General features: G+C 36.3%; 1 protein-coding gene across 4 annotated transcripts; it reads left to right on the top strand.

Moving 5' to 3' along the window:
- Window positions 1-467: 467 nt before the first annotated feature.
- LOC105047917 (ubiquitin-like-specific protease 1D) lies at window positions 468-26920 on the top strand. 4 transcript variants are annotated; one of them, XM_073252620.1, is made up of 14 exons: window positions 468-953; window positions 1993-2044; window positions 4124-4218; window positions 4302-4564; window positions 9486-9534; window positions 14179-14255; window positions 14340-14387; window positions 14488-14583; window positions 16600-16762; window positions 19023-19117; window positions 23369-23491; window positions 24249-24363; window positions 25800-25907; window positions 26003-26920. In XM_073252620.1, the coding sequence occupies exons 1-14, from the start codon at window positions 645-647 to the stop codon at window positions 26150-26152; spliced, it is 1743 nt and encodes a 580-aa protein (XP_073108721.1). In that variant the 5' UTR covers window positions 468-644; the 3' UTR covers window positions 26153-26920. The 4 variants fall into 4 exon arrangements, with proteins under 4 accessions (XP_073108721.1, XP_019701625.1, XP_073108722.1 ...); XM_019846066.3 differs by having other exon boundaries at window positions 16600-16702; XM_073252621.1 differs by having other exon boundaries at window positions 14358-14387.
- The last annotated feature ends 260 nt before the right edge of the window (window positions 26921-27180 follow it).

Raw genomic sequence — 27180 nt, forward strand, 5'->3', positions numbered from 1 at the left:
TAAAATATTATTATTATAAAATAATCTTCAACAATACTATAAATTAAATTTTATTATTTTTAATTTTTAATAAAAAATAATAATATAAATAATATAATAAAAAAATAATATCAAACACAACAATCTTCTGATTTGGAAGGCAGCCTTTGAAAAGCGGCTCTTAAAAATTTTTTTGATTTTATTATAAAATTAATCAATAAAATTAATTTTTAATATAAAATATTATTATTATTATCAATTAAATTTTCGTAACGTAGGGGTTGAGTGTTACTTAAAAATTAATTACGACACGTGAAGCATCCCAGTGCTATATTAGGCGGTGGAAAAATCGCCATATATCGGCCCAGCTGAGATCTCGGCCAAGATTTTTTTGTTTCCTTTTTATTTGAATTTATTATTATTATATTAGTTTTTTGGTACATATTATTATTATATTATTCAAGAATGGCTTCCGACATTCTAGGCTTGAACGAAAAGTTTTCCTGCGCCACACTTGACTCTCTTCGATTCCTTCACCCTTCTTGCGCGCCCTCCCGACCCCCGAACATAAGCCACCAAAAACCCTCTCACTTCCGTATAACAATAAAGCCCATTCCAATCTCCTTTTCCTGGAATTCCGCTTTGGCGGTTTGGAGGGCGGGGCGATGGCGAAGAAGCCCCTAAAACTGGACTGGGGCGAGCTGCTCCCCGGCCGGGACGAGCCCCCGCCGCCGGAGGTGGAGGTGGTCGCCGCCACCACGGACGGCGGCGTAGGTGCAGAAGCGGCTCAGGGTGACACGCAGAGGTTGGCAGAGATCTCCGATCACGTACTGGAGGACCAGATCAAGCGGGCGGTGAAGAATCTTGCCTCGCCGACGATGGGCAGGCAGCCGGATCGACGGGAGAAACTGCGGTCCATGCTCCAGAAGTTGCACGACGAGCGCGACCAAAGGACGCTTGCAAAGATCGAGAAGGTATCTTGTTTTTCAAAAAAAAAAAAAAAAAAAAAAAGAAGATCAAGAAGGTACCTTTTGATTGCTAGATAGATAGATAGCGTTGAAAAGAATAGAGCAAGATGGGTATTGTTCGTTAGGGATGTTTGTAGTTTCAAGAAAATTCTTGAATAAAAGATTAGCGACTTGGACTAATTTATATCATGAGAAACGTAATGCCTCACTGGAGTGAGGGAAATGGAATTTATGAACGAACGTGGAGACAGATATGATCGTCAGATAATTCTTTATTTGAACTTTCTGGGGTGAGGAAGATAGAGAGGCGAGAAGAAAGACGAATCACGTCTTATGAACAGCCCTGGTTTCTCCTCTTCTTTGGTGTTGTTATCATAAATATTTTTTTGATGTTGTTATCATCAGGGACTATGTCCTGATAAACTAGAAGCTTGAAGCATGTTACAAGTAGGATTAGAACAAAGGTACACCGTACCATACTGAACCTGGTGATACAGATTGTAGCATACCGGTTTGGTACCCTGCACAGTATGGGTGGTGCACTGACACTTGGTATGCTGAACCGGCTCCGTACTGGGCATACCATCACAGTAACAGTGTGGCATCGGTATGGACCATGGTACCGAGATGATGTATCTTGATTAGAAGAGTCAGAGGGAATTATTCAGTTGAGGTGCTGACTTGGAAGGAATTATAGTTAGCAATTGCATTACATGATAACTTGTTTTCCCAGTGGCGGCATGCGTATTGTGCATCTTGAGGTTATAAGTTAGAAGGATTCTGAGAATATTTGTTGAGCTTTGGTAGCAAATTAATTGATATTTATTACATATAAAGAATTTCAGCATTTATCTTTCAAGAGAAAAAGGCTTAAATTGGGGATTGGAGCAAGAATCCCTTATCACCAATAGGAAAATGACACAAATTTTGCTTGGGTTTACTATCTTTGCAGAGTGAACTGGGGAATGAACTACCAAAGTTTCCAGTAGATGCTTATTGTAATGTTTATCTGTTTTGTTCATCTAATGATAAAAGATGTTTGTAGGATAATGGAGCATGCAAGAAGGCAAGACAATGTAATATCAAAGAAACATCTGGTGAGTTTTATTGTTATTGTTGCTGCAAGAAACTACTTTTCATTTTATGTTTGTTGGGGTTAGTTCATCTAGTTCTTAGCTTTTTCGTAAATTGGATCTTTTTGTAACTTAGAAGCTTTATTTTGGCTAGAGAACCTAGATTATGAATAAAACATATTTTGCACTAATATAAACTAGTGAGAAAACATTTATTATACATGCAGAAAGCAGAGTGTTTGGCTGAATTTAGGCTAATACTTGAACAATTTAGTATATATGCTTGACTATAATGAATATACATATAGGAATAGGAATCAACTCAATATGAGTATGCCGTATTGTTTCTGCACTACTTATGTATGCTAGCCAGAAAGGGTCAGTATTAGATGTTGAGCCCTGGTTACTGTACCTGTAGAAAGTTGAAATTGTTTTCCAACTTTGTCGTTTTAGTAAGACCAATTACTTCTATAAGTTGTTTATTCTTTTTTGCACATTTAGAAATTAAAAATTTTATTTATTATGAATATTATTGTTAAAAAAACTTATTTCTTGAATGCAATTTTAAGTTAAATAATGGCGAACAGCATTGGTTTTGAAAGACAATGGGATGCCTATTAGTTAAACAAACCGCTTCTTGTTTCCAAGAATGGAATGCGTTTTATGTTCCTATTAAAGAATATAATTGGCTGATATGATATGTGCTGTGCTAGGTTGGCACACATGCTGTGTCATGCCAAAACAAAAATAATGGATCCAATAGCCTATTTAATAAAAAAATTACAAAATTAATAGATGATGTGCTAATCTGTGCTGGGTGCAGGTACTGGCTTGACACAATCCCACACCCAATAACCTGTTTTCTTCTGAGTTTTAGTCTGATAGGTCTTGTAGGTTCTAAAGAGCTATGAATATCATTATATCTGATGACTTGAAACAGAATCAAAAGCTGTAATTAGCTTGGAATACAAGTGGAATGTCTGTTTTGCAAATGAACAACCTGTTTATATTATTAAGTCAATATAACAAAAGGATAAAAACAATTATTTTTTCCTTGCTTCATTAGGAAGTGTTTTTGATTAGAAAAAAGTGGGTGAATCAGTATAGTAGCCCTCTTTGATCTAAAGATGATGAAAAAGAAACATAAGGTTACTAGTCTATCAGTTGAGATGCAAAAAGCTGCTCATGGTAATACCTGACGTGCATTGCCATGCCATTAGAGTGGCAGAACAGAAGGGCATAGTGGTGAGGAGGAGAGAGGGAGGATGAATTCATCATTAGAGCAATGAAGTGAAAGGGCAAGTATTGGTGGGGGGGGGGGTTTCAACGCCATTATTTAGGTAGTGGAGAACAGGAAAGCAGGCCATGGAGTGACAATGGAAATAGTGAGAAGGGCTGTAAGATCTGGAATCTCTTTAATTTTTTATTTTATCTGCATTGCCCAATTGTAATTGTTGTCAACCTGTGGCTCGGTGACTAAAATGGTATGCTGCAAATCATTGTGTTTAAAACATTCGAAGAATGGCAGTTCATGAAAATTGATAATTTATAGGAAAAACACATAATATGCATATATTTGTTCTAGTTCTCATTTCAGGAAAAGAACTTGATAGAAAACCTATTAGTACATGTGCAAGTAAGATTTTGCGGACACCTTTTATCTCCTTAGAATGTCCCCTTGAGACCTTTATTGACTAGCTTTCATCGCAAAGCCATTACTTACCCCTTTTGACCTTAAACTAGAACACGTCAGAATTAGGTAACAGCTGTTAAAACATTTGTTATAAGCTGCTAAACCAGGGAATAGTGGACAATAATGATAAAATAGTATTGTTATTTGATTATTACTTTTTTACTGTTTTCTTAATTGAAATGGAAATTTGAATTGTAAAATATTATTTAAATGAAATGAAGACTGAAAAGGTCATATATCAGTTGTTATAATGTGGTAATTGATAACTGACAGTATCGTTTAAAAAATTGTCACTTAACAGAAAAAAGGTAAGATCGGAACATGGATAACCTGATATATACGAGGAGGTATTTTTCCAAGTAATCACAGATTTTGTATTTCAAGTTACTGATGCTGTTTTAGGGTTGCAGATATGTTTAGTGGGTTCAGCCTGGACACTGCACCATGTAAACCCCAGTCACAATTGTCATTTGCTTTTCAATCTACTAAAAAGCTTGAAGGCAAGGTAAGATGATAGTCCCCTAGCTCAAGTGTAAATCTACCTTTTGTTATTTCTGGTAGAGGTACTTATTTTCCTCTTATAATCAGGCGGATGCTGCATTTAGCAAGGAATTGAGTTTCATTAGCCAAGAGAAGCACAGAAGTTTAAAGGAAAGCGGACAGCAAATGCACGAGAGGTTTCAGCCACCAAGAATGTCTTCACAGCGGGCTAAAAGGTCTTTTAAAGACATCCCTTCCCAGTGCTTTTACAGTGAAGTTAAACAGAGATTTCCCAATGGTGATCAGAAGGACAGAATCTCCAACTTATCTTTGCATGAAGGCCGAACCTTACCCAGGCATTTCTCTAAGAGGTATTTGTAGGTGAATGAGCTTTACAAGATGTTTCCAGTTTCTTCGGTTTCTGATAGTACATTAAACTAAACTAATGCCTTTTGATTTCTTAGACTGTATTAAATTGTGCCTATTAAATTTTTTATTATTTTGATCTTGTGCTTGTTTAGCATTTTTTTTAGATGATGCAAGCCCCAAGTGGTAATTGTTATGCATTAACATTTCAAACAAACTTTGCGATCTTTTAGAACTAAGATTTCTTGATTTTAGAAAATTTTGCAGGCATCCTCAATGATAAAGTGTTGATGTTTCACCATGTTATTTAGTAACCATCTGTAATTTATTTCTTTCAGGTTTCTGGATTGTTATGACCATTTTAAATCATGCAGATCATATTGCTTTTGGGTTGCAAATTTCCTCCTTTCTAGTTTTGATTCAATAAGGGGTTGGGAGATAGGATCTTTGATTGTTTGGCCCATCTGACCAGGTATTAGGTTTGTCTTCTGAGTAATTTCATCCTGGTGCCCTCTAAGGATAAATTAGTGGGTAAGAGTGGTTATTTGTACATGCATGACAATAGTTATCATGTTCTTTCTTCCATCAGGTGGTGATAATGGAAATTAGTGAGAAATGATAGGATTGAGAAAAAGGAAAGCTGTTTTTTAGTTTCTTGTCAAATTGATTTCTTCAGAGGTTGGAAAGGGAGGTCTTGCTGCTTCCTGGATCTAGCCTGCAAGTCTGGCACATGTATTGTATGTCTTACAGGAAATAAGGCAAAAGTCTCTTTGCCGGCGGTGTTTATATCTTATAGTTTGTAGGTTGGTCATTGAATAAGTGCAGTGTCTGTGAAGTTGAAATTTGGTTATTGAGGAGCAGCATCATCACGTCATCAAATGTTATTTTGATCACAATAATTTCCTCTATGAATTCCATTTTGATTTCTGAGAATGTCACTTAACTTGGAGACAGTACGTAGATATTCTACTGGATTCCTGTTGAGATTGGAAGCTTTTTTTGTTTTTTGTTTACTATCCCAGCGTTTCTTGGTTGGAGAGAAACTATGCTGGGCTCTTTCTTAGTTGAGGTATAAACATACAGTGAGTAGATGGAGGAGAATGAGCTGACTCATCTTGATCTAACCAAAAGTTTTTGTAGAATAATCATCATGTACAAATCTTACTAGAACTGCTCGTTTTTTATCAGAAACCTGTTATTTAGTTTTTGATGCAATAAGTAGGGGAAAAAACTTCTTCTCATTGGTACAAAAAATAAAGCAGTAGATTCAGTAGCATCAGCTGCAATAATGTTAATAAAAATTGGCTTGGTGGTATGGTAACGAAGTGGTCCACTACGGAAATGAGACTTTACAAGTTTAGAGACTTAAAAGCAGAACAAAAGATGGGAAACTCAACTGTCTCTCCAAAAGAGATGCAGCAATGTTAAAGAGAAAATTATCTATCTTGCAAACATATCTCGGTGGGGTCAAATATATGATGGGGTTGTTTGATATTGTGATCATCGTTGATCAGCAAGAAGAAAGACATTGACCAATTTGTTGTGAACAAAGACATCCAAGCTCATTTTTCAATAATTTGTTTAGATAAGACTTTTAAGTTCTAACTATTTAGTAAATTGACACTTTTGACGGCCTGTTTGGATGATTAGGCCCAAAATCCCATGGGATTCATAGGTTGGGCTAGTGCAACTAGGAAAAAACAGCCAGGGTTGGGCTTACGTTCCCAAATACCCAAGAGCCTTTGGAGTGCGCCAACCTGAATCCTGTAAGGAAAAAAAAGACCTTTTGGGCGAAATCATCCAAATAGGCCCTTAGGTTTGAGACAATTCTAGTTTGATTTAATACCAGGAAATGCTGACCATCAGCAATGCAGAAAGTAAAATAATGTTACTTTTTTTTAAATATTGAAGATATTTATAAAGATAATTAAATTGTTAATTAAGAAAAATTTTGAGGCTAGTGAAGAGAACAAAAATTTGTTTATGAATACTGAAGATAATGGTGATTGGTGAAGAAGATTAAGTGGAAAATTCTTTGGATCAGCAGAGATGAACATAGAAGCAACTGCTGAAACATATTCAAAGTGCTGGATTCTGAAGAGTCTCTGTTGTAGCAGGTGAATGTTAAACAGAGGTTCAATATGGGCTTGGTTATATAGTGAAGGAATCTGAATGGTGATAGACTAAAAACTCTCTGACTTGCTGAGTATCTGAATGCCTTTTTCTCCGACAAGGTTGAAATAGTTGGAAAATATTTGACTTGATAAGGTTTGTTAAAATGGACATGAGCTTCAGAGGAAGTACACATAATCACATCCACTCAAGAATTCAAGAATAAAAGTACCAGTACAAAGCCCCGTATCGGTTCTATCCTGGAATGGTATGGTTTCAGGATGTTAGCATTCCAACCCCTGAGATGGTCTAATTTTTCTTGATTTCCTAATTATTTAATCAAAAGGTGCTGTTTACTGCACTTCAAAGTTCTAATCTCGGTCTCCCTAAAGAATTTCACTCTTATTGAGTGAATCATTTCAAGAACAATTGTTGAATTTTGTAAGAATACTGAAAATGGGTTTGAAGGTTAGGACACGCGAGTTGTAATAAAGTAATTTTACATCCAGAAGATGATGTTTGTCCTTCCGCCTAGCAAACTATTTATAATCCTTTAAATCTCGGTATCTTAGTTAGGATACTAAGTTAGTTTACACTTGAAGATCCACATTTGGTAATAAGACATGACATTCTGCAGACTAAACCATAATGCAGTGATTCTATTTTGCTTCTTTTGCTCTCTCCAAAGCCCCTTATAATATAAATCTCTGGAAGAACTCCCTGAAAGTTGAAGTATGAAGCAGACTACAGGTAAAAGTGGCTTATCATTGAATAGCAACTTGAAATGTGGATGACTCTGGCTGATCAGTATATTGCAATTTTGAATGCTTGAAAATTATAAAATAACTGTCCTGCAAAAGAAATTATTGTTCACAATAATGAATATTGTGAATTAAGGAGACAGTAATTTCCTTTTCATAAGACCAGTATAATTGACTAGTCATACCCAAAAAATGGAATACATTAATAATTGAAAACTTAGTTGTAACCAAGGATTTAGATATGATATTTGCTGTTGCATACAGCATCAAGTCATCAACATTATACCAGATAGCACAACCGTGATTGCAGCTGCGGTTGGCTGGTACACGAGCAGCAAGTCCATTTTTGACCTCTCAAATCATTTATTCCATTTTGTTTATTTTTCACAGTTTAATCATCATGTAGAAAGATCAAGTTTTAGGTGCTTTAGTACAAGGAATTTCATAAGGATGATTTGTTGATTCTTGTGTTAATGTTTATCTAGCAATCATCGTTCTTTATTTCTTTTGAGTTGTTCATGAAGATTTTGATTGTGCAAATTCAGGAATCGGATAGCTCTTCACCACTCTTGCTCTCTTGCCCATCCAAGATTGTCATATTGACTGTAATGAATAATACTGGTATGGTATTAAGGTTCGGTTTGGTATATGAGCCAAACTGGCCCGTAGGTCTAAACCAAGCAGAACTGTCCTTTGTTGCCTGATACCAATCTGTACAGCTTAGTTTCAAGCTATACCACGGCTGGGAGTGAGAAAAAGTATCGGAAGCATGTCTTAATATGAGGTGCATATCGTACTGTACCGAACCAATGATGTACTGGCACGGTTCCCGATTCCAATTTTGTGAACTTTGGTCCCACCTTCACATGGTGAAACCCAAAACAAGTGGTTTATAGCCATACCGCTTGGCACTGAGTGTTTTCCTAGGTTTGGAATACTGTGATATTGGTGTGTACTGGTCATTTATTGATGTGGTACGTGCCATAGTATGCCCTCATATCAAATCATGCTTTGCTGATATGGAGTGGGAATGTACTGCATTAATGGGTAGTACATGCTGTGGTATGGTTGGCATTTGAAACCTTGATTTGCCTCAATCCAGCACCTGACAGACAAGACCCAATCCAAAGACATCGAGGTCTGTTCTACTGGCTCAAGGCTGGTACGGTATATACCCGTCGGTATGGGGCTGGTATACTTGGTACTTTGAACCTTGGCTGGAGCATTCAGGTAGCATTTTCTGGGAAAGCTCTTCTATCCACATATTAAGCAGAAAATCTGGTCAACTTTGTTCTACAATTTGTGCTATTGAGCTCAGGCCGTCCCTTGAATATTTGCACTTGTCTATAGCTGTCATACTCTTACCCTGTTAAAATCTAGCTAATATGTATCTTTCTTGTATAGAAAATGACTATATTGAACTCATTGTTTTATAATTTTTATTTAGAATTGCTCTTGGTCTGCAAGACATTTGGACCACTCTATCTGAGCCATCCAACAATCCAATAGGCTGGAAAGCATACAGTTTCTGTGGGTGCCTTTCTTTGGATAATTTGGTTGTGCTTGAATAACAGTTGATTGACATAAAGCTTTCTTTTTTGCACATTTATTAACAAAATATATGTGAATCTTAGTTTAATATGGAAAGACACTTTGTCTTCTTCATTCATGAAATTTGAATCTCTTTATGCTTAGGCTAGTGCTTTGCATATTCTCATGGCAGCTATATGGATTTTTGTCAGAAAAAAAAATTAACATTTGTAGAATACACATGTTACTTTTCCATCTAATTAATTCAGTGAAACATGTTTGTTTCAGTTGTTAATCATGGAAGAGTGTTGGTTTTTTTGGGACCATATGCTATGTGAAATCTACTTGGCCTCATGATTTCTTTTTTATGCTTTTTATTGCGTGTGCGATCAAATATGGTTTAGCCATATCCTTATGGTCTTTCATGATCTGGAAAGAAGGTATTCTGGCATGTACACTACTCTATATGCTCTTTCATAATATAAAATGATGGTTTTCTGACATGTTTACTACTATCCTTCAGGAAGAAAATTTCTGAATTTCAGGATTCATTGGATTTGGAGTTTAAGAAGGTGCATATGCTTTCCCTTATTATGGAATACTACTTATCGTTTCTTTTGCATTCTCTTGCTGCTTTTTGCCCGACACATCTTGTGATGCCTGCTCTCCTTTTTTTTTTTCTTTCCTTTGAATCTTCTATTTAGTGGTGTCTTAATTTATTTACCATATTATGTAATGTTTGTCTAGTGCCCCATAGTTTTTCAATGACATGGTATTACTGCTATTATATTTGTCCATCATTTCATTTCAAGTATCAGTATTGTTGGGACACATTGTTTAAGTTAGAGAATTTGATACCATGTGTTTTTTTAAGAATTTGATACCATGTGCTTTTTTTGATGCGGATACTCTTAACTAGATCCTGTGGAAATGACTTCCACTTCATTAAGTTGCAAATACATGTTTTGTGTGCTAGTTCATTTATCCCTACAAACAATCTAGGTTTCCTGTAAATGTTGCTCAATAGCTTGCCCAATTATATGTAAGTGAATGGGTTCATATCCTGACAACTGAACCTGTTTTACTTTTGGTATGTTTGGTCCTGCATATAATACTTATTTGATTTTAGGTTGGTCATTCTGCTAGGTATGATAGAGACAACTTGAAAGCATATCTTACAGGTAGATGTTTGCCTTATAACCATATTTCGTCTGTCTAGACATGTTTTATGGAGGCAAAAGAAATGCATCTATTAGGAAATGAATTTATGGAATTCCCATCGCTTTGGAATATGGGGTATAAAGAAGCTGATGCCATGTTTTTTCTTTTTTCGGGGAAGACTGGCTCAGCATGCCCTAGAAACTTATAGCAATCTCATTTGCTTAAGAGAATCTCTGTCCACCTCTCTCCTATCTAACTTGCTTATCCACTTCACCACCAATTTTCTTTCTCTTCCCCCTCCATATTTCTCTATCACCTGATTGTTGGCTGTTGTAGTTGACCTTCTTCATCATTTGACGATGTAACTCCGTGTCCTATGCCCTCAAGGAGTGCTTCCCTCCCCACCACCAAGATATCGGTGATTATTACTGCTATGTCTGGATACCAAGTGTTGGATAAGATAATGTTATTGGTTGAGCGATGGTCCTGTGGAGGATATGTGAGCACCCCATAGTGCGATATGAAGAGTTGATGTAAACAAATGGATCTGGTGATTGCAGCCTACTTCTCATACCATAGACTAGTCTCATCATCTCCATAGGCAGCAGTAGCTTTTGTTGCCTCAAAGTTGATGCATGGTTCTTTACCCCTTTCAGCTTGCTGTTTCCAATCCTTAATTCCTTATTTTTCTGAAATCAAATTGTAGACTGAAGCCCAAATTGAACCTAATTGGGTTTCGTTTGCATGTGATTGTGGATTCATTACCTTTATTGTGTTTGTTTTGGTGCTTGAATTCTCATTTTTCAATGACTTTGGTCTTGGTTTAATTCTCTTGCATAGGTCTGACCTGTGTTTCACCCAGATGCAGCCCTAACCCACCCTCGCCCCCCACAATGGAGTAAGGTTCGAGGGGAAGGAAGAAACTTAGGGAAGAAAAAAGTCATGGGTAGAATTGAGTTAGTCTAACAATTTAGAACTGCAAGGGAAAAATACAATCATATTTGAACTGGCTATTTTTTCCCTATAGTTGTCACCATGGAAGCATCTCTGAGGAACTTCTTGAAGGCAGTAACTAGTGAAGTCACTGGCATATTATTAGACATTTGCTACTTGAAGTAGGACTTGTGAATTAAACTTTTTTTAGTGAAGTTGGTTTTCTATTATTTAAGTTTCTGCTCCGTAGTTTGGGTGGTTGAAAGTGAATCAGAGAAATCCCCTGCTGATATAGCTCAATCAAGTTCGTTTTTCTTTAAAGTTTAGAGCTGGAATTAAAAAAAAAAAAAAAGACTGAGGAAAATACAAGGAGTTATGGTGAGAAAAGGTGAAAAAGCAATGGTCACCATGCCTAATCAAAACCTTAAAGAGTGTCGGATTTGTTTTTCGTCTACTTCTGGGGTGCGTCTGCATCAGTGACGGTTGTCTGCTCTTTAGGACAACAACCCTTGCTCGGAAGCCAAAAGCACATAGAATAAGATAAATCCATGACTCAGTTAATTGACGGCCAAACAAATTAAACAAGAGCTGAGCGCATCACCCTCTTTCTGGCCGTGAATTCTTTATCGACCTGGAGCACAGCCACCTGCAGATGCAAAAGCCATGATTCCGCGGTTAGAATCGAGCGTGTTAGCGGTCTTTTCTGGGGCTTAAGAAAATCATTTTTACGGGCAGGGCAATTACTCTTTTTTGGGGATAGGCAGTTATCCGCACTTGGGCTGGACTGACTCATAGAGTTGAGTTATTTCTTGAACTTAATGATAGGTTACTTAAAGCATTACACCTGCAAGCAAATGTACTTGACCATCTTGCCTCACATACCCTTATGGATGTCATATTTATGTCACATACCGTCTTTAAAAGGATTTGCTGTTCAATTAGTTAATATTTTTAAATTTTAAAAGGAACAATGATATTGTTAAAATATGTAACCTTCTCTTTTAGAGCCTGTTTGGAAAATCCAGCAGAATTTGACTGGATTTCCTACAAGAATCGGGCTTATTGGCTTGCCCAGCTCATATTCTTCCAAAGACTTGTCCTAATCTTAGCCTAGATCTCATTTGTGGGCCTTTTGGCCTACAAAAAGAAAAAAAAAACCCTCCATGGATCTATTTTTTCTTCCCATAGGATTTGGATTGAGGCGGCGTTGGATTGATATGGGCTTACTCAAATAGATTGCCCACTCCATAAATCCAATGGGAGATCCAGCCCAATCCTGCTAGATTTCCCAAACAGGTACCTAGATAGGATTTAGTTTTTTCTCCAAATTGAAGCATGTTGTACACATGATAAAAATATGAAACTGGCACTATAATTTGACTCACGATCTCAAATCTTGGTGGGATGTCCCACAGGATATGGTGATGGAGTATTCCAAGTGTTGGGGCAGAATTGTCCTGCCATTGTCCTGGCATCCTGATTGGCATGTCTTGGGACATTCTCTTGTCTCAAGTGTCAGGATGGGGTGGGATGGCGGCACGTCCCGTTCCATGGGCCAATTGAAACAATTCCATCCTATAGGTTTTAAATCTTTGTTTGGACTTTTGAATAGTTCACGACTAAATCTTTTTCTTGATATCACTAGAGTAACATGATTTGTTCTATGGATAATGAAATTGTCGCTACTTAGCATATTATTGGATGTTTCAAACTGTTGCTTCAAAACTTATTTGAACAGTATAGGTTATCTAAATTGCATGAAGAATGAATTATCAGTCTCATATTTTCAGGTTTTAAGAGAAACACCTAAAGTTAAAATTAAACTAAATGTGTAAAATAAATTATTTATTTTGAGGTTTTAATACATGCACCAAATGGTTCCTAAACTAATTATACAATCAAAGTTACTTTAGTATCATGAGCTACGTAGTCAAAAATTGAGCCAAACTTGTCGAAGAGAAATTGCAAAAATGCGAACATGAATAATAATATGGTTTGATGTTTAACTAAAACTGCCAAATAGATACCTAATTTCATTTGAGGTGAGGGAGAAAATTCTATAGCCATACTGTAGACCTTAGAAGTGAAACAGGTGAAACATCTATTTTCTTTAGAAGTTTTTGTTTTTTCCATTTTCATGTCTATTGTCACTTTTTAAAAGAAATCATATTTTGAGTATGATTTATTTTGGCTTGGGACGGGCAGAATTAGAATTTGTAGCCAATGAACTAGCAACAACCTTTTGGAATTTGTACCTTTATTTTATATAATGTGTCAAACATAAAATTCTTTTTACAGTCTATCAAGGTTCATGGAACCAATGCTGGGGATTGTACTGGATGGCTATTGGTTTGGTACGGTATGGTAAAATATAGGCTTGAGGTGTATCGGAACCAAGGAGAGGGAGAGGGATTGGGGGGGGGGGGAGTGAAGGAAGAAGGGAGGGTAGGCATACCTCCGACCTCCAATATGCAATCTTTGGCCCTTGATATCCGTCTTCGTCACCTTCGTTGGCAGTAGGGTGGTGGCAAGAAATAGGTGGTTGCCTGGCAAGAGAAAGAGAAGAGGAAGAGAGGCATTGGTTGTCATCATGACAGTGGTGGTGGTGATGGATTAACCCTAGCAGAGGTAATCACAAGAGAGGAGAGGAGTCTCAAGAAGCAAGGAGGATGGGGAGAGAGGGGAGGGGAGAGGCATAAAAGAACAAGAACCTGGTTTTGCTCCAAATTGACTGAAATGACTTGAAATTGAACTAAATGGTTCAGCCAGGTCCGGGCGGCTTTGACTTGGGACCAAATTGAGTAGCTGAATTATCCCCATTCTTGGCCTTCTGGTGGTCCAGTTTGGTATGCCCCAAACCGCTCGGGTTATGATCAATAGACCTTGTAGCCTATCTGTACATATACTTTTCAATGAGTTGCAGTTTCTTGATTTTTGATCTTTGAGTAATGCTTTTATTAAATGAACGTTGAGCCAGGAATAAGTGTTAGTAGGTTGGTAGTTTGGTATTTTTTTGGTTAGTTATTTTAAGAATAAGCTTTGTCTTGAATTATCTAAGCTTAGCAAGTCTTGGACAGGACTTTATGTCTTTTGACTGACATGGTTTCTAAGTTTCATGGCAGGTTGAAGATGTGGTTCTTTTGGATGATGAAAACATAGAACCTGTTCAATCGACACAGGGAGATACACCTAATGAATGGTAAGATCTTTTCTATATGGGCATCATTGTTTGTCAAAGTGTGGTTCATTTTCTTTTGTTTTGGGTCCAAAATTTATTATTTAGGTTCTACCTATGTTCCAGGAAGGAGATGAAGATTTATTATCCTTCTAGGTGAGGTTATTTACGATTACAGGATGATGCAGATTTTGTACCATCTAATGGCACCATCTGCAGCTTCCAGTTTAATATCTTGTACTTAACTTTCTTACAGGGAGGACCCCGAATGTGTTGAGCTTACTTATTCGGACATAAAATGCCTAAATCCTGAATCATATTTGTCATCACCTATAATGAACTTTTACATTCAGTAAGTGATTCATTTTATTTTACTTATCGCTTTTGCGTTAATTTAATTTGTTGTTATCTTGATGTTATTTCTGTGTTTCTATTGTCCATTAGAATCATTTGCACAAAATCGCATCTAAGTTTTTTATTTTTTATTTTGGTTATTATTTTGTGGTATGAGAATGAACATTCACATTGCATCACATATGAGGTTTGGTTTTATCCTTCCAAGTGGTTGAAAAATTGTAGGGGTATTAATGGGTTTGTGTGGAGCTAGCCAAAATCTACCCTAGCAATGCCTATTACTGAATTTGACCAGATGGTTCTGTATATAAACCTGTTTGCTTGATGGGTTCTGTATTGGGAAGCATGCAGCGGAATATAACATTATAGAATGGTACAGAGGGGATTAATACTTAAATGATGCATGTTAAAACAAGATTTAGTTTAGACAAGGGATTCAGTCATTTGGCACATTCACAATCTTTGTGTCATGACTGCATTCAGGATCAAGCAATGTACATGTAGGGGTCTGAGTTGGTGGTTCTTGCTTAAAGTGATGCTAATATTGAAAATAATATACCAAGTGAATAAATGTGGTGATGTTGTTTATTGACCAACTACTAGATATATGAACTGCACAGGTGATGCAGAAGATTTCCTGGTTATGGATTTTGATTAGAAGATTTCTTTTTTATGTTTATCAATACAAAACCAGTAAAGATGTGAATGTCTAGAAGCTGACACTGGTTGCATTAGAATGTCAGGGCCATGTAGCAACTTCTTGGTGTAGGAGAGAGTTGAGTGTGGGATTTTAACTGGGTAAAGCTGACGCTCATAATTGAGAAGAAATGAAGATGGTCAAGTTGTTAAATTAAGGAGATTCATTTGAGAAACAATATGTTATGAAATACTACAATGGTCACTCTGGGAACAGTTGCCAAATGTGTTTATATTTGCAGTGAAAAATGATTGATATTGTTATGTAGGCATTTAATGCTCAGCTGTGATGTAGGTTGCACATTCTTGTGCTTCCATTATAGTGGAAACATGGATCTAGAGTTACTAGAACTTTTTCTGACTTGTTTGGAGGTTTATTAACCTTCTACAGTTGTGAAAGATTCAGACTTCTTATTCTCCTAGTTATTGGATCATCAAATTTTTATAACTTGCAAAAAGATTGCTTGATATGCTATGATTGATTTCTTTTCTCTTCTAGGTTGTGATGAATAGTAATTTTTATATTTATATGTTTCTCACATGCTTTAATTTCTACTCCTAAGATTCTTTCTTTCTTTCCCTTTTTTTTTTTTTTTTGTGCGACTAGGAGGGAGGGAAGCCTGGCTGAAAATCTGGAGAAAGTGGGTAGGAACCCAGGTCTCTTATATCCAGAGACTGCAAACTCAACCAGTTGGAACTTGGAACAGTTGTTATCCTTAGATTCATAAACTACTTGCTTGCTTGCTCACTGCTCAGAATATAAATTTCTGGCATTCTTGGATATATACCACAATTGGGCTGTGGTAGGGGGGGAAATTTAGCCATAGAGTACTTCAAATTAGGAATTTGTTAAACAGCAGAACAAAAATAGGTTCAAGGAGTGAAATCAGCTACAGGAATAAGTTCAGAAACATCTTTGTATTTCCTGGAAGTACTGCTATATCACCTGCTGTCTTAGTTGAGGGCCATGACCAATTTTTTCATTGTTACAAAGCTTTACACCTAATTTCTATATTAATTATCATATAATTAATGTTGACATGCATCTGCATTTTTCTTACAGATTGATAGATGAGCTATATTATTCTTAGAATCATAGTTAACTTCTGCAGAAGAATTCTAGAATGTCAGGCACATCTAGTATATTAGTGGGGTGCACTTTTAGGTAGTTTTTATATTATTGCTGGCTTAGCAAGTCAGGGTCAATGCTGTAAATTTTGATTCTCCAGAATTGTCCCTTTTTGTTTTATATCTTTTAAGCTTGTAATGGTCATGTCTGTTCTGTTGGTTGTTTTCTAAACTATCAATGGTTTGGCAGGTACCTTCAAAGATCCCTGTCTCATCTAGGTAGGCCAAGCAGCGACTACTATATTTTTAACACATACTTTTACAAAAAACTTGAGGAAGCTGTGTCTAGCAAGGTATGCTTGTCTAGAGCACATGGAAATGATGATGATTCAGTTCAGTTCATCTTGGCAAAAGTAATTTTAATGTCAATGCAGTATTTCCTACCGCATGAGTTTAATACAAAATTAGCAATATTGTAGATCTAACTCATATTGATCCGATAGCCAAGAGTTACAATATTGGACATCGTACATGCACTTGCTAGGGGGTGGCGTGTTTCTTATATTCTGCTATCCAATGCCAACACTTGGCACATATGGTGACATGAAAAGAAACTGATTTTTGGTTTCTTTTTTGATCATTCTGTTAACATATCCTGATCAAAACATAGCTTTTTAACTGAGCCATGAAAGTCAAGCATCATTTGTCATTGTAGATATCTGTGATGGTTGTTCACTTGTTCTTCTAAATGTACATTTTATAGTTTCAAGTTCATGTCAGAGAAACTTACATTGTGCAACTATTATGCTACCACTTCTATCAGAATGATAGCAAATTCATGACAGAGAGGTATGTTGTACCTTATTAAAAACAAATATAGGTTTTATACATGCTGTTGTTCTTCAAAGCTCATATACTGTGGGTTGCCTTAATTTTTGTGTTTGACTTATATGATTTTGCAATATTAGTATGTAGTAGTGTCTGATCATTAGATTTCTTAAGCGTATTTCTCTACATGAGGCTCTTCATAGAGTTCATTGTCTGATGTACTATTATATAATATATAACTTGTGTTTAAAGATAATGGTTGTCATAACCCGTTATTTATTGTTATAATTGTTACAAATAACATCAATTGATTGGTTTTTCTACCATTTAGTAAAATAATATATAGAATTTCTTTGCATGAAATATTGCACCGTCTAAACATTTTTTTTTAAAAATTAAGTAATGATTCAGACAGAAATACCATTGTTTTTCTTATCATTCAGTGTTTTCTGTTATAATGCTGTTATAATGGCTCTTATGGTATGTATTATTTTAACATTAAATAACTCCAGATCGCACCAGATGGAGTAAATGCCAGCTGTAATAAGTCAATAACAAGTTCAATGGGCTCCGCTATAATAGAACAATGCCATCACTGAAACATTGTTTCAGGCTAAAAGGTGAAGCCAAGGTTTCAGTAATGGTGTTTTCTTGTTATTATATGCAAGTCATTCTTTGTCTCATCTTATGCTATTTGAAATTATTTAATTCAAAAATAATTACTATTTCTAATGATTGTTTTGTTATCATTATATAATGAAAATAATGGAAAAATAAAGAATAACAGTATTATTGTTCAGATAACTGTTTACTTCATTATTTTTCAAGTGGTATTAAATTTTTGGAGAAAAAATGGCAAAGAAATTTGATTTGAAAAAATAAATGATATTTTACTAGGGAAAGAATACAAATACCAAATAATGGGCATTATATGTGTTGTGACGTGCCAGTGTAGCAGTTGATAATCCCACTACAACTATGTACATTTTATGCACTATTATTACTAATAACCAGTATACTATATCTTATATAAGTAGAATATTCAACACAACTGCGAAAATCTTTGATTTTGATCTTGGGTTGGTGCTCTAGTGCATGAGTTTGGCATTCATAAACTACGCAATTAACCTAAAATGCAGTCCCTAATCAAAATCCAAACCTCCCTCAGTTTTGAGTGGGAATTTTGGGATGATTTTTTTTTTAAAAAAAAAAAATAAAGTACTAAAGGCATCATCGACATAGGAACAATTTTCTAGCCTGTAATGAACAATTTTCCTGTGACATGATCTCCAAAAGTGCAAATCTTCATTGTGAAACCTTCCTAATGCTTTGCATTGCATTCCCACCTTCAAATGGTGCAACACAGAATAGAAACACTTTAAAGGAAGTCTCACTTGCTACTGACTGTTCAGATCAATCTGCCTTTGCGATCCAGGCAGTTCATGCCCAGTTCGCCAAAACCAGCAATTACAGAGCCTTGATGTACCGGTAGTTGGCTGGTATAATACATTCTGAGATAATACCAGTATGGCTGGTCTTTCAAACCATGCTTTTTAGTGATTGTAATCGTCTTTATGCTAGTTTATAAACTTCCTATTTCATGCTTACATTACTTATAAACAGCTCTTCTGGTTTCTTTTGATAGTTATCTGATGATTTGCGACTGTTCAGTCCTATTCTAAATTTGTACTCGTCTACCCCCAATTTCATTTATTGTCTGTGACAGTATTTTGTGAAAAATATCATAAATGTCTTTTTTGTGCTTAGTTTCGTACATCAATTACAAAAGATAAGCTAATTTTCTACCTAAATACATATTTGATTCGGATTTATCTTGATTTCTAGGGTGATCATATTTCATGTTTCTTGAAGTTGAGGCGATGGTGGAAAGGTGTAGATATATTTCGAAAGGCGTACATCTTTTTGCCAGTTCATGGAGAGTAAGTTGCTGATTCATAAAATATTAAATGTTTGACATCATGTTGTCCGTGTATAATGAGGCTTTTATCAGTAGTGACCGAGAGGGGGGCAATTATTTTATAGATATAAAGAAACATTATATTGTTGTAGAATGATCTAATCTTTCATTTTATTTTTTTTCTTAGAAATAATTTTTATAATTTCAAATATGAAAGTCACAAGAAGATGCTATGGGAAGTTTATTGGTGACCTTTTCAATATTTATCTGTTAAATATAAATATTCTTATCTATTCTTTCAATTCAGCATCTTAGCCATCTGAGCATAACTTGCTCTTATCTAAAGTTTACGAAGCAGAAGTGGATGAATGAAGTAGGAGAATAATGAGCATGTACATCTACCAAGAAAGGGGGAACAAAGGAAGAGTTAGAAGATAAATTGAGGAGCATCCAAACTTGTGGGGAAGAGATGGATGGAATTCTGAAATCGAAAAGGTCTAAGGACCTGCGGGGAAGATTTTTGATGGAATTTTGAAATCAAAAAGATCTAAGGACCCAAAATTAGACATGTGAAAGTATCATCTTGAAATGAATGTTTCCTCCTAGACCTACCATTGTTTGGAAATCAGCTCCTAGAAAACAAAATTTATGTTTTATTAAATTAGCACTCCAACCATTAAAAGAAAATTTCTACTATTTCTTCTTTTGGAAAAATAAAATAACCAGATAGTGGTGGTCTTTGTTTCCTGAATTTGTAAAAGTATTGACTGGAAAGTGAAAATAATAAAAAGATAAAAATAAAAAGATTCCTATTGGAGTCCCTACTGATATGGGCACCTATTTAGTAGTTGGTCTGTTATGGAAGGAGATCACTTTGACAGTGGGATCTTAAGTGTGCTTGTTAAAAGGTCCGGTCTAAGGTCAGGGAACATTTCATTGAATCCATGGTTCTTGGAGTCAAACTAAAGAGTATGTCAGGCCCATGTGGTGAAAAAGAAAGAATGTAAAGAAGTTTATGGAATTAGGGGGCCCACCCCAGGAGGTAATGTAGCTATGCTCATCATGGTCTACCAAATTTATCTGAATCACCTGGTTTGCAGTGTACTGACTCAAATTGGTGCAAAACTTGGTCAGTTTGTCCTCTCAGTTCGGAATTAGTGTGAATCAGCTTGAACCGCTCTTAAATCGAGCAGAACTCGGTTCCCTTCTATTTTAGCAGTTTGGGCCATCTCATGACCAAAAGGAAAGGAGGCCATGAGATACCATTTTCCTTGCTTTTCTTCAAAAGATTGTGGAGTGAAGTGAAGCAATGTGAGGAGCGAAGAGCGATTTGAACTCGGGACTTAATTTTGAAGATCAACAAATTGAAGGCAAATTGGATTGATTGAAGAATCCATGGTTCAATGAAGAAGGTTTTCTTGGAGAATTCTTTAATATGTCATCAAAAGCCACCCTTCATACAATATATTAGAAGTATATGTAAGGTATGACTCCTAATTCAAGCATTAAACCTGTACAAAATTATACTAGAACTAGGACCCAAAAATAAAAATATGCTAGAATTATTCAACTACAAATATGGAAACCTAGCTAGAATTTGGTATTGTCTCCAATGGAAAATTTATAGAAAAGTTTGCTCATTGAAGTTTTTGCCTGCGAATCTGCTGGCTCCTACGAACTTGTCATGGTCTAGCTGGTCATTATTCCTATTGGCTGCACCCTGTGTTACATCAGGAAAGGTGGGTTTTGTACGGAAAAACTTGTATACTACCACAAGATTAGGCTCATAATAAAAGTTTAAAACCCTTGCCCTGATTAAGAGCCATTGAAATGGAGATGGCCCTGATCATACATAGTTTTCAAATTTGTAGAGTATGACAGAAGCTAGGAGCCTAGGACATATAGATCTAACATTAGATTCCCATAAAAGAGGCTCTCTTTAGTTCATCTAGAAGAAGGATTGTTGAAGATGGGCAACCACACTATGTAATTAAATAAAAATCTTGTCCACCATTATAACCTTTTGCATAACCTATGCTATGCCCTTAAGGAAAACAATTCACCACTGTCTGAGCATTGCGTAGCTCAACAAATATGAAATAAACTTCGGGCATACAATGACATACATTTGCACATTGAGTTACAAATCTATGTTTCATTATCATAGTTGCATCCATTAAGCTATCATATGGTCTCTTGGGGCCAATATGAAATAAACACTAAAGCACCCTTAAAATTATAATTTAAGGATCCTTGAACCTTAATATAATATTGAGAATCAAAATATTGAAAAAAAAAAAAAGAAGATAAGAATATCAAACTGATACCAAACTAGTACCCATTTGCATATCGAGTATTGGTGTGGTTCAGATTGGTACCTTATCAAACTGCTACTTGATTGGTGTGGTCCCTAGTTTCAGACCTTGCTGCCCATGATGGTGCCTTGGAAATTGTGATTAGAGCTTGCATTTGACACTTGTCTCAATGAAAGGTATACAATAGCTTAAAATTTGGAAGGCAGTAAATCACACATATCACAAATTGCATGCGCAATCCTTGTCACTTAGAAGTATGTTTTGAAGCTTCCGTGCTGCTTCCCCTTAAAGAAACCATATCACAATGTCACTGAAAGTGAAATAAGTTACTTCTATGAAAGACAAAAAGAAACAGAGAGAAGTGAAGCTGGAAAGTTGGTCCTTAGTGGATGCCTCCAAGACCATGGCTAGCTCTCCAGTAATTTAGTTGTGCCTTCCTGAGGTTTAGTCTCAAGGCATGCAACCCACACATGCACAATGACAACAGGCATATAGTGGTTAAGTGTACTTGTCCAATGGTGAACCCACTGTATTAGAGTCTTGTCTATCACAATGGTAGTCTGACAGGCATATGTCATAGAATTTTCTATGCCTGGAGAAACTAGAACTTATCCCAGATACTGACACTGCAAAGGGTCAAAATGTGTCACCCCAATATTTGAAAATCAGTGTTTTTGGCCTCCAAACACTTGTCACCTGAGTATTTCCCAACACTCCTTGACAATTAGAAGATGAAAACTGTGATGCCATCACTGTTATATGTCAACTTTTGGCACTTGGTAGTAATTTTTGAGTCTGACGAACCATTTTGCAAAGTTGAATTTTCCCAAATTACAAAACAATCAGTCGGACAGATTATTATATGCTTGTATACATATTTATAGGCACATCTATGTTTCATGGATGTTTGTCTCTGATTCTTCTGAAAGATCTAATATCTGACTCTTCTAGACAGTTGGACACTTGACACGTGTCACGTATCCAGCTAACAGTGATGGTAACGTGTGACTTGATATATATCTTTCCTCATTTGGCTGATGAGGAAGAGCTGAACAGGGGCATGATTATAAAAATGGGAGAATTTATAGTGTTGGTGAAGATAGGACACCTAATACAAGAGAGTGGGAGTTAAAGTTTGTATTATGGTAGTAGAGATAGATTCTAAAGTTTCCAAACAACAAAATACTATATTTTTTAATGAGAAATGAGAATTATAATTGGACACCACTAGTAGGGTTTGAACCCTAGACCTCTTGTTGGTGGAGAGGGGTGCTGACCAGCTGAGATAGGACTGGCTGGCCAACAAAATATGATACTCAATCTAGTACTACTTACAGAAATAACAAAAAATGTACGCATTTTTTTTAAAAATAATCATTGAGAAGGAGCCTATAACATCCCATAGTTTATCATTCATTCAAACATACAATATGTCTTTATTGGATGGGAGACATAGATGATTGATATGACAAAGAAGATACATTCAGTAAATGGCTGTGACCTCATTAACCAATTAGGTCTTTGGAAACATAGACTCACTTTTGGTCTAGGCTTATGTAGAGTGCAATTGCAGTGAAAAGAGGATTAGGCTGTCCTCATTTATGATATAGAAGGTTAGAATAATTGCACTGTCTTTAAGTATTAGAAAATGCTGGTCTCCTCTCACTTCTACATATGCGGTTTTTTTCCTTGATGTTTGACCTTGCCTTCAGCAACAAACACTCTGAATCTTTATATTGATTGATATTACTTGATGCGGCACCTCTAAATCATTTAGTTTTATTGTCAGTTGGGTCTTCCCAATATTAAGCTGTCATCTTTTTCTTCATCTACTGTGTATGTGCTTACAAAACTCTCATGGCAATAGAGATATATAAAGCTATTTTTTTAGAGTAAGATGTAATGACTCTGATTCCTTGTGAAATTGCTTGGCATATGCTATGATGACATGGAGCCAGTCTGCACTGGAGCTTGGTGATTATTTGTATTCCTTCAAAGGAAGATGAATCAGGTCCCATCATCCTTCACTTCGATTCACTGGGGCTTCATCCCAGTAGTCAAATATTTGATACTATTGGTAGGTAAGTAATTTGCAAAGTTTGTAATTACTAATACTTGATTTACATTTATGCACATTTTCTTGGGAAAAACGAAATTTATCAATTTTTTAATGATCAATTGTCACTTAAGAATAGTTTTATTTGTCATTGTGTAGTTGTTAGGAAGTTTAAATTTCTCGTATACTGTATCTCTAGGCTGCTAGCAAGAACAAATCTACTTTCTTGAAAAAGCATAGGACTGAATCCCATGTCAAAGATGATAAAACATGTGACAGTTCTTTTTGTTGATGTGTCAAATGCTGCAGCATTGAATGTGAACATGTTACAGCTACTGCCTTTTGTTCTATTTCACATGTATGGACCTGCGCATGGTGTTACATATGACATCTAGTGCATGGCACATGTGCTAGAGGAATAACATCTATTATTTCATAGGAAAACATTTCTTTAAGGACTATCAGAACTGGATAATGAGGGACCTGGAGAGTGAGAGAAAGAGGAATGTAGTGAGGAATGCTTCTGAGAAAATATTTTAATTTTTGAACATATAATATGTTTAAAGAGAAGTTTCATGCTTGTTGCATTATCAAATTATTACTGCTTTCTTAATTCCATGTTGAATTGTTCATGGCATGTTACTAAGGAAAAGCAGATTCTTGAATTTGTTAAGTTTGCACCATGTGTTAAAAATTCAAAAAAAAAATACAGTTTCACTATTTTGAAATGGTCATCAATAAAGATATCTTTCTAAGATCTGAATTTGTATCATGCATCTTAGCTACCTAAAAGAAGAATGGAACTACGTAAATCAAAATGCTCCACCATCAGATCTTGCTTTTTCAGACTGGATATGGAGACATCTTCCTTGTAGGATCCAGAAGGAAAGAGTAAAGGTAAATCTCTTTTCAGCAAGCCATTTTAAGGTTTTAAACTTTATCACAACAAATTCCTTTGCTGTTATGCAAGAAAACCATGTACATAATGCAAGCTTGTACCATTGCCTACAAAGCAAGGTTTTAAATCTCATATGATGGGGCCGTCTTTGTTTCTCCATGGAACAGGATGTGCCGCCATCCCATTCCGTCTCGACATTTGGGACAAAGGATGTCCCAAGACGTCCTGATCGGGATGCTAGGATGATGGCAGAATAGTTCTATCTTCATATATGGATGGTACCTTATCCCGGTGTCCCGCAGGATGTTTTACTGGGACTGGGGCCTGAATCTTTGTTACAAAGTATATCCTGTGTAATGTAAGGTCCATCTTTAGAAATCATGTATAACTGTGTTGATTGAAATATATGTTACATGTCGATTTTTAGGAATGGTGTGATTCTTTCAAAGATGTGCATAAATGTGCTACATGAAATGGTTCCTTCTAGATGTTTGTCTGATGCATGTTTTTGTGATAGTCCAATGGATATTTACATGATCATTTCTAGAATGACAAGTGTCAGAATTAATGCTTGTGAAGAGTGGCTTGGCGTGTCCTATTGTCCTTAGATTCAGGTACTGAGTTGTACTTGTCCATACTAATTGTATCGTACCATACTGAATACACCCTTCAGTACTATAATGTATTGACACATGGTTGTTGATGTCACCTTTTTTGTGCCAGCACACCAACCATACCGTGTGTTAGTATGATATGATATGCACCATACAAGGGCATGTTTTCCTATTACAAGAATGTGCAAGAACAGTTCAACTAACTCTTTTTATATTTTGTTTATGTTAATAAACTATTAGACATGAAGCAAAACCTGCAATGCCCTCTAAGATATGGTCTCCTTATTTTTTTTAATTAATTAAGAGTTGATGTGTGTAACTCATAATTGGAGGGAAAAAAAGGGAGAAAAACAAACCTGAAGTGGCCAAACTACATCGCCCTAAAGGTCAAACAATTGTGAAACCAAATATTTGGGCAAATCTGAAGTGGCCAAACCATATCACCCTAAAGGTCAAACAATACTTGGTTTGTCTGCCACCTGGTTGTTTATTGTGTTCATGCATGCTCCTCTCTTTGGTCCCTAGTCTACATGTATATGTAATCTCCCATGTAGTTCTGCAACCTTGTCAGTCGTGGCAGATCTTTCTTTCCAATTTGATGGACTTCTAGTTGTATTGTTTTCCTTTTCCCTTGCGTGTGTGTGTGTGCGCGCGCGCGCGCGCGCGTTCTTCCCTTTTCTTCGGGGGTGGGGGAGGAGTGGTGGAGGGGTTGGGGTGGTTCTTCATGTTACAATTTTCTCTGCATTTTGAGTTGCCAGAACTGAATTCCAGATACCATAGTTCTAGATTACTTAATGAATATTACCTGCTTACGTTAACAGGTGCCCCAGCAGAAAAATGAGTATGACTGTGGCCTCTTTGTGTTATACTTCATGGAGCGGTTTATAAGAGAGGCTCCCAAAAGGCTGAGGAAGGAAGACCTTGACAGGGTTAGGCAATTAAGAATATTTAATAGTGCTTTAAATTCAGGTGCCAACTCATTCCCCTTGCCTTTTATACACAGTTTGGCATTTTGTTTTGACAGTTTGATCGCAAGTGGTTTAAACCTGAAGAGGCATCTGGACTGAGAGAAAGAGTCCAAAAGCTGCTACTTGAAGAATTTGAGAGTGCTAGGTTGGAGGATGGAAGAGAATCATCCACATCCTCCGCTAGTTTTGAAAGTGATAGCAATTAATGAGAATAGTAGTGGACTAGAATTAGAAAATTCAGGAACCGCAACAGTTTGTCATCAGTCATTTTTCGAAGAATGCATATCATCACAAAACTGAAGACTCTGAAGCAACTGAACTGGCAGTAAATAGATACAGGGGGAGCAAATTTTTGTTGAAGTCCATTGGCAACAATTCTGCAGCTGAAGCATACCAGCTGGAAGCATTTTCTATATATCAGAAGGTGATTAAAGCTAATAAACCAAGGTGGTTGAAGCATTAAGAGAAGATGTGTGGACCTTTTCATTTGGAAGATTGGAAAATCAATCCATAGGTATTTCAGAGTTCTTCACTAGGTAGTTTTCCTCAGCAGGGGAAGTTGCAGGTTACGTGTGGCAGCAAATACTGATGAATTGTGACTTGTCTGCAGTCCTTTCTTGATCTCAACCAGATAGTTTGTAGAGGTTGAGCCTTGATGTAATGGTAAAGTTGCTTCGTTTTGGCCCAAGTCTTATGAATTTGAAACACAAACAGCCTCTCCACATGCTGGCATGATGCTGCATACATCTGACCAATCTCAAACCCCTCCTGCAGTGGACCACCTTTTACCAAATTGTCTGTACCAAGAAAATCTTGACAGGTGTAAAGACATCTAATGTTGATAGAGTTATGATTGTAGATTGGATGTTTAGAATGGCACCCAATTTATATACTTTATGACTAATTCAGTCTTCCGCAATTGTATTTTGAGTGTATGTTATATATTTTCCTTACCAAGAGCAGTCTTTACCTTTTACGTTTGTACATTTTACTCAATTCTTAGTAGTAGAAACTCTTCATAGAGCTCTAGCTTTACCCATGTTTTTTCCTTGGAAATAAGCCATCTAGCAGTGGATATTTTTTGGACATACAAGCTGTTATCAGATTTCTGAATCATCAATCAAAGTGGAGGTAGTTGTTGGTGCTTTGGTGGAAAAGCCACTCTTCTTTTCTGAGAGATGGAGGGAGGCCTGGCCATGATGTAATTGCCCAGTTCTACATTTTGGGGGATGCG

Source organism: Elaeis guineensis, chromosome 2 (assembly GCF_000442705.2).
Source record: "Elaeis guineensis isolate ETL-2024a chromosome 2, EG11, whole genome shotgun sequence".
NCBI classification, from domain to species: Eukaryota; Viridiplantae; Streptophyta; class Magnoliopsida; order Arecales; family Arecaceae; genus Elaeis; species Elaeis guineensis.

What these genes read in the sequence shown, in the direction of transcription:
- LOC105047917 (XM_073252620.1), top strand. Translation starts at nt 645, where the DNA reads ATGGCGAAGAAGCCCCTAAAACTGGACTGGGGCGAGCTGCTCCCCGGC. An exon ending in ATAATGAACTTTTACATTCA is followed by an intron (nt 14,584 to 16,599) that starts GTAAGTGATTCA and finishes ATGGTTTGGCAG; the next exon opens with GTACCTTCAAAGATCCCTGT. An exon ending in TCCAGAAGGAAAGAGTAAAG is followed by an intron (nt 24,364 to 25,799) that starts GTAAATCTCTTT and finishes TTACGTTAACAG; the next exon opens with GTGCCCCAGCAGAAAAATGA.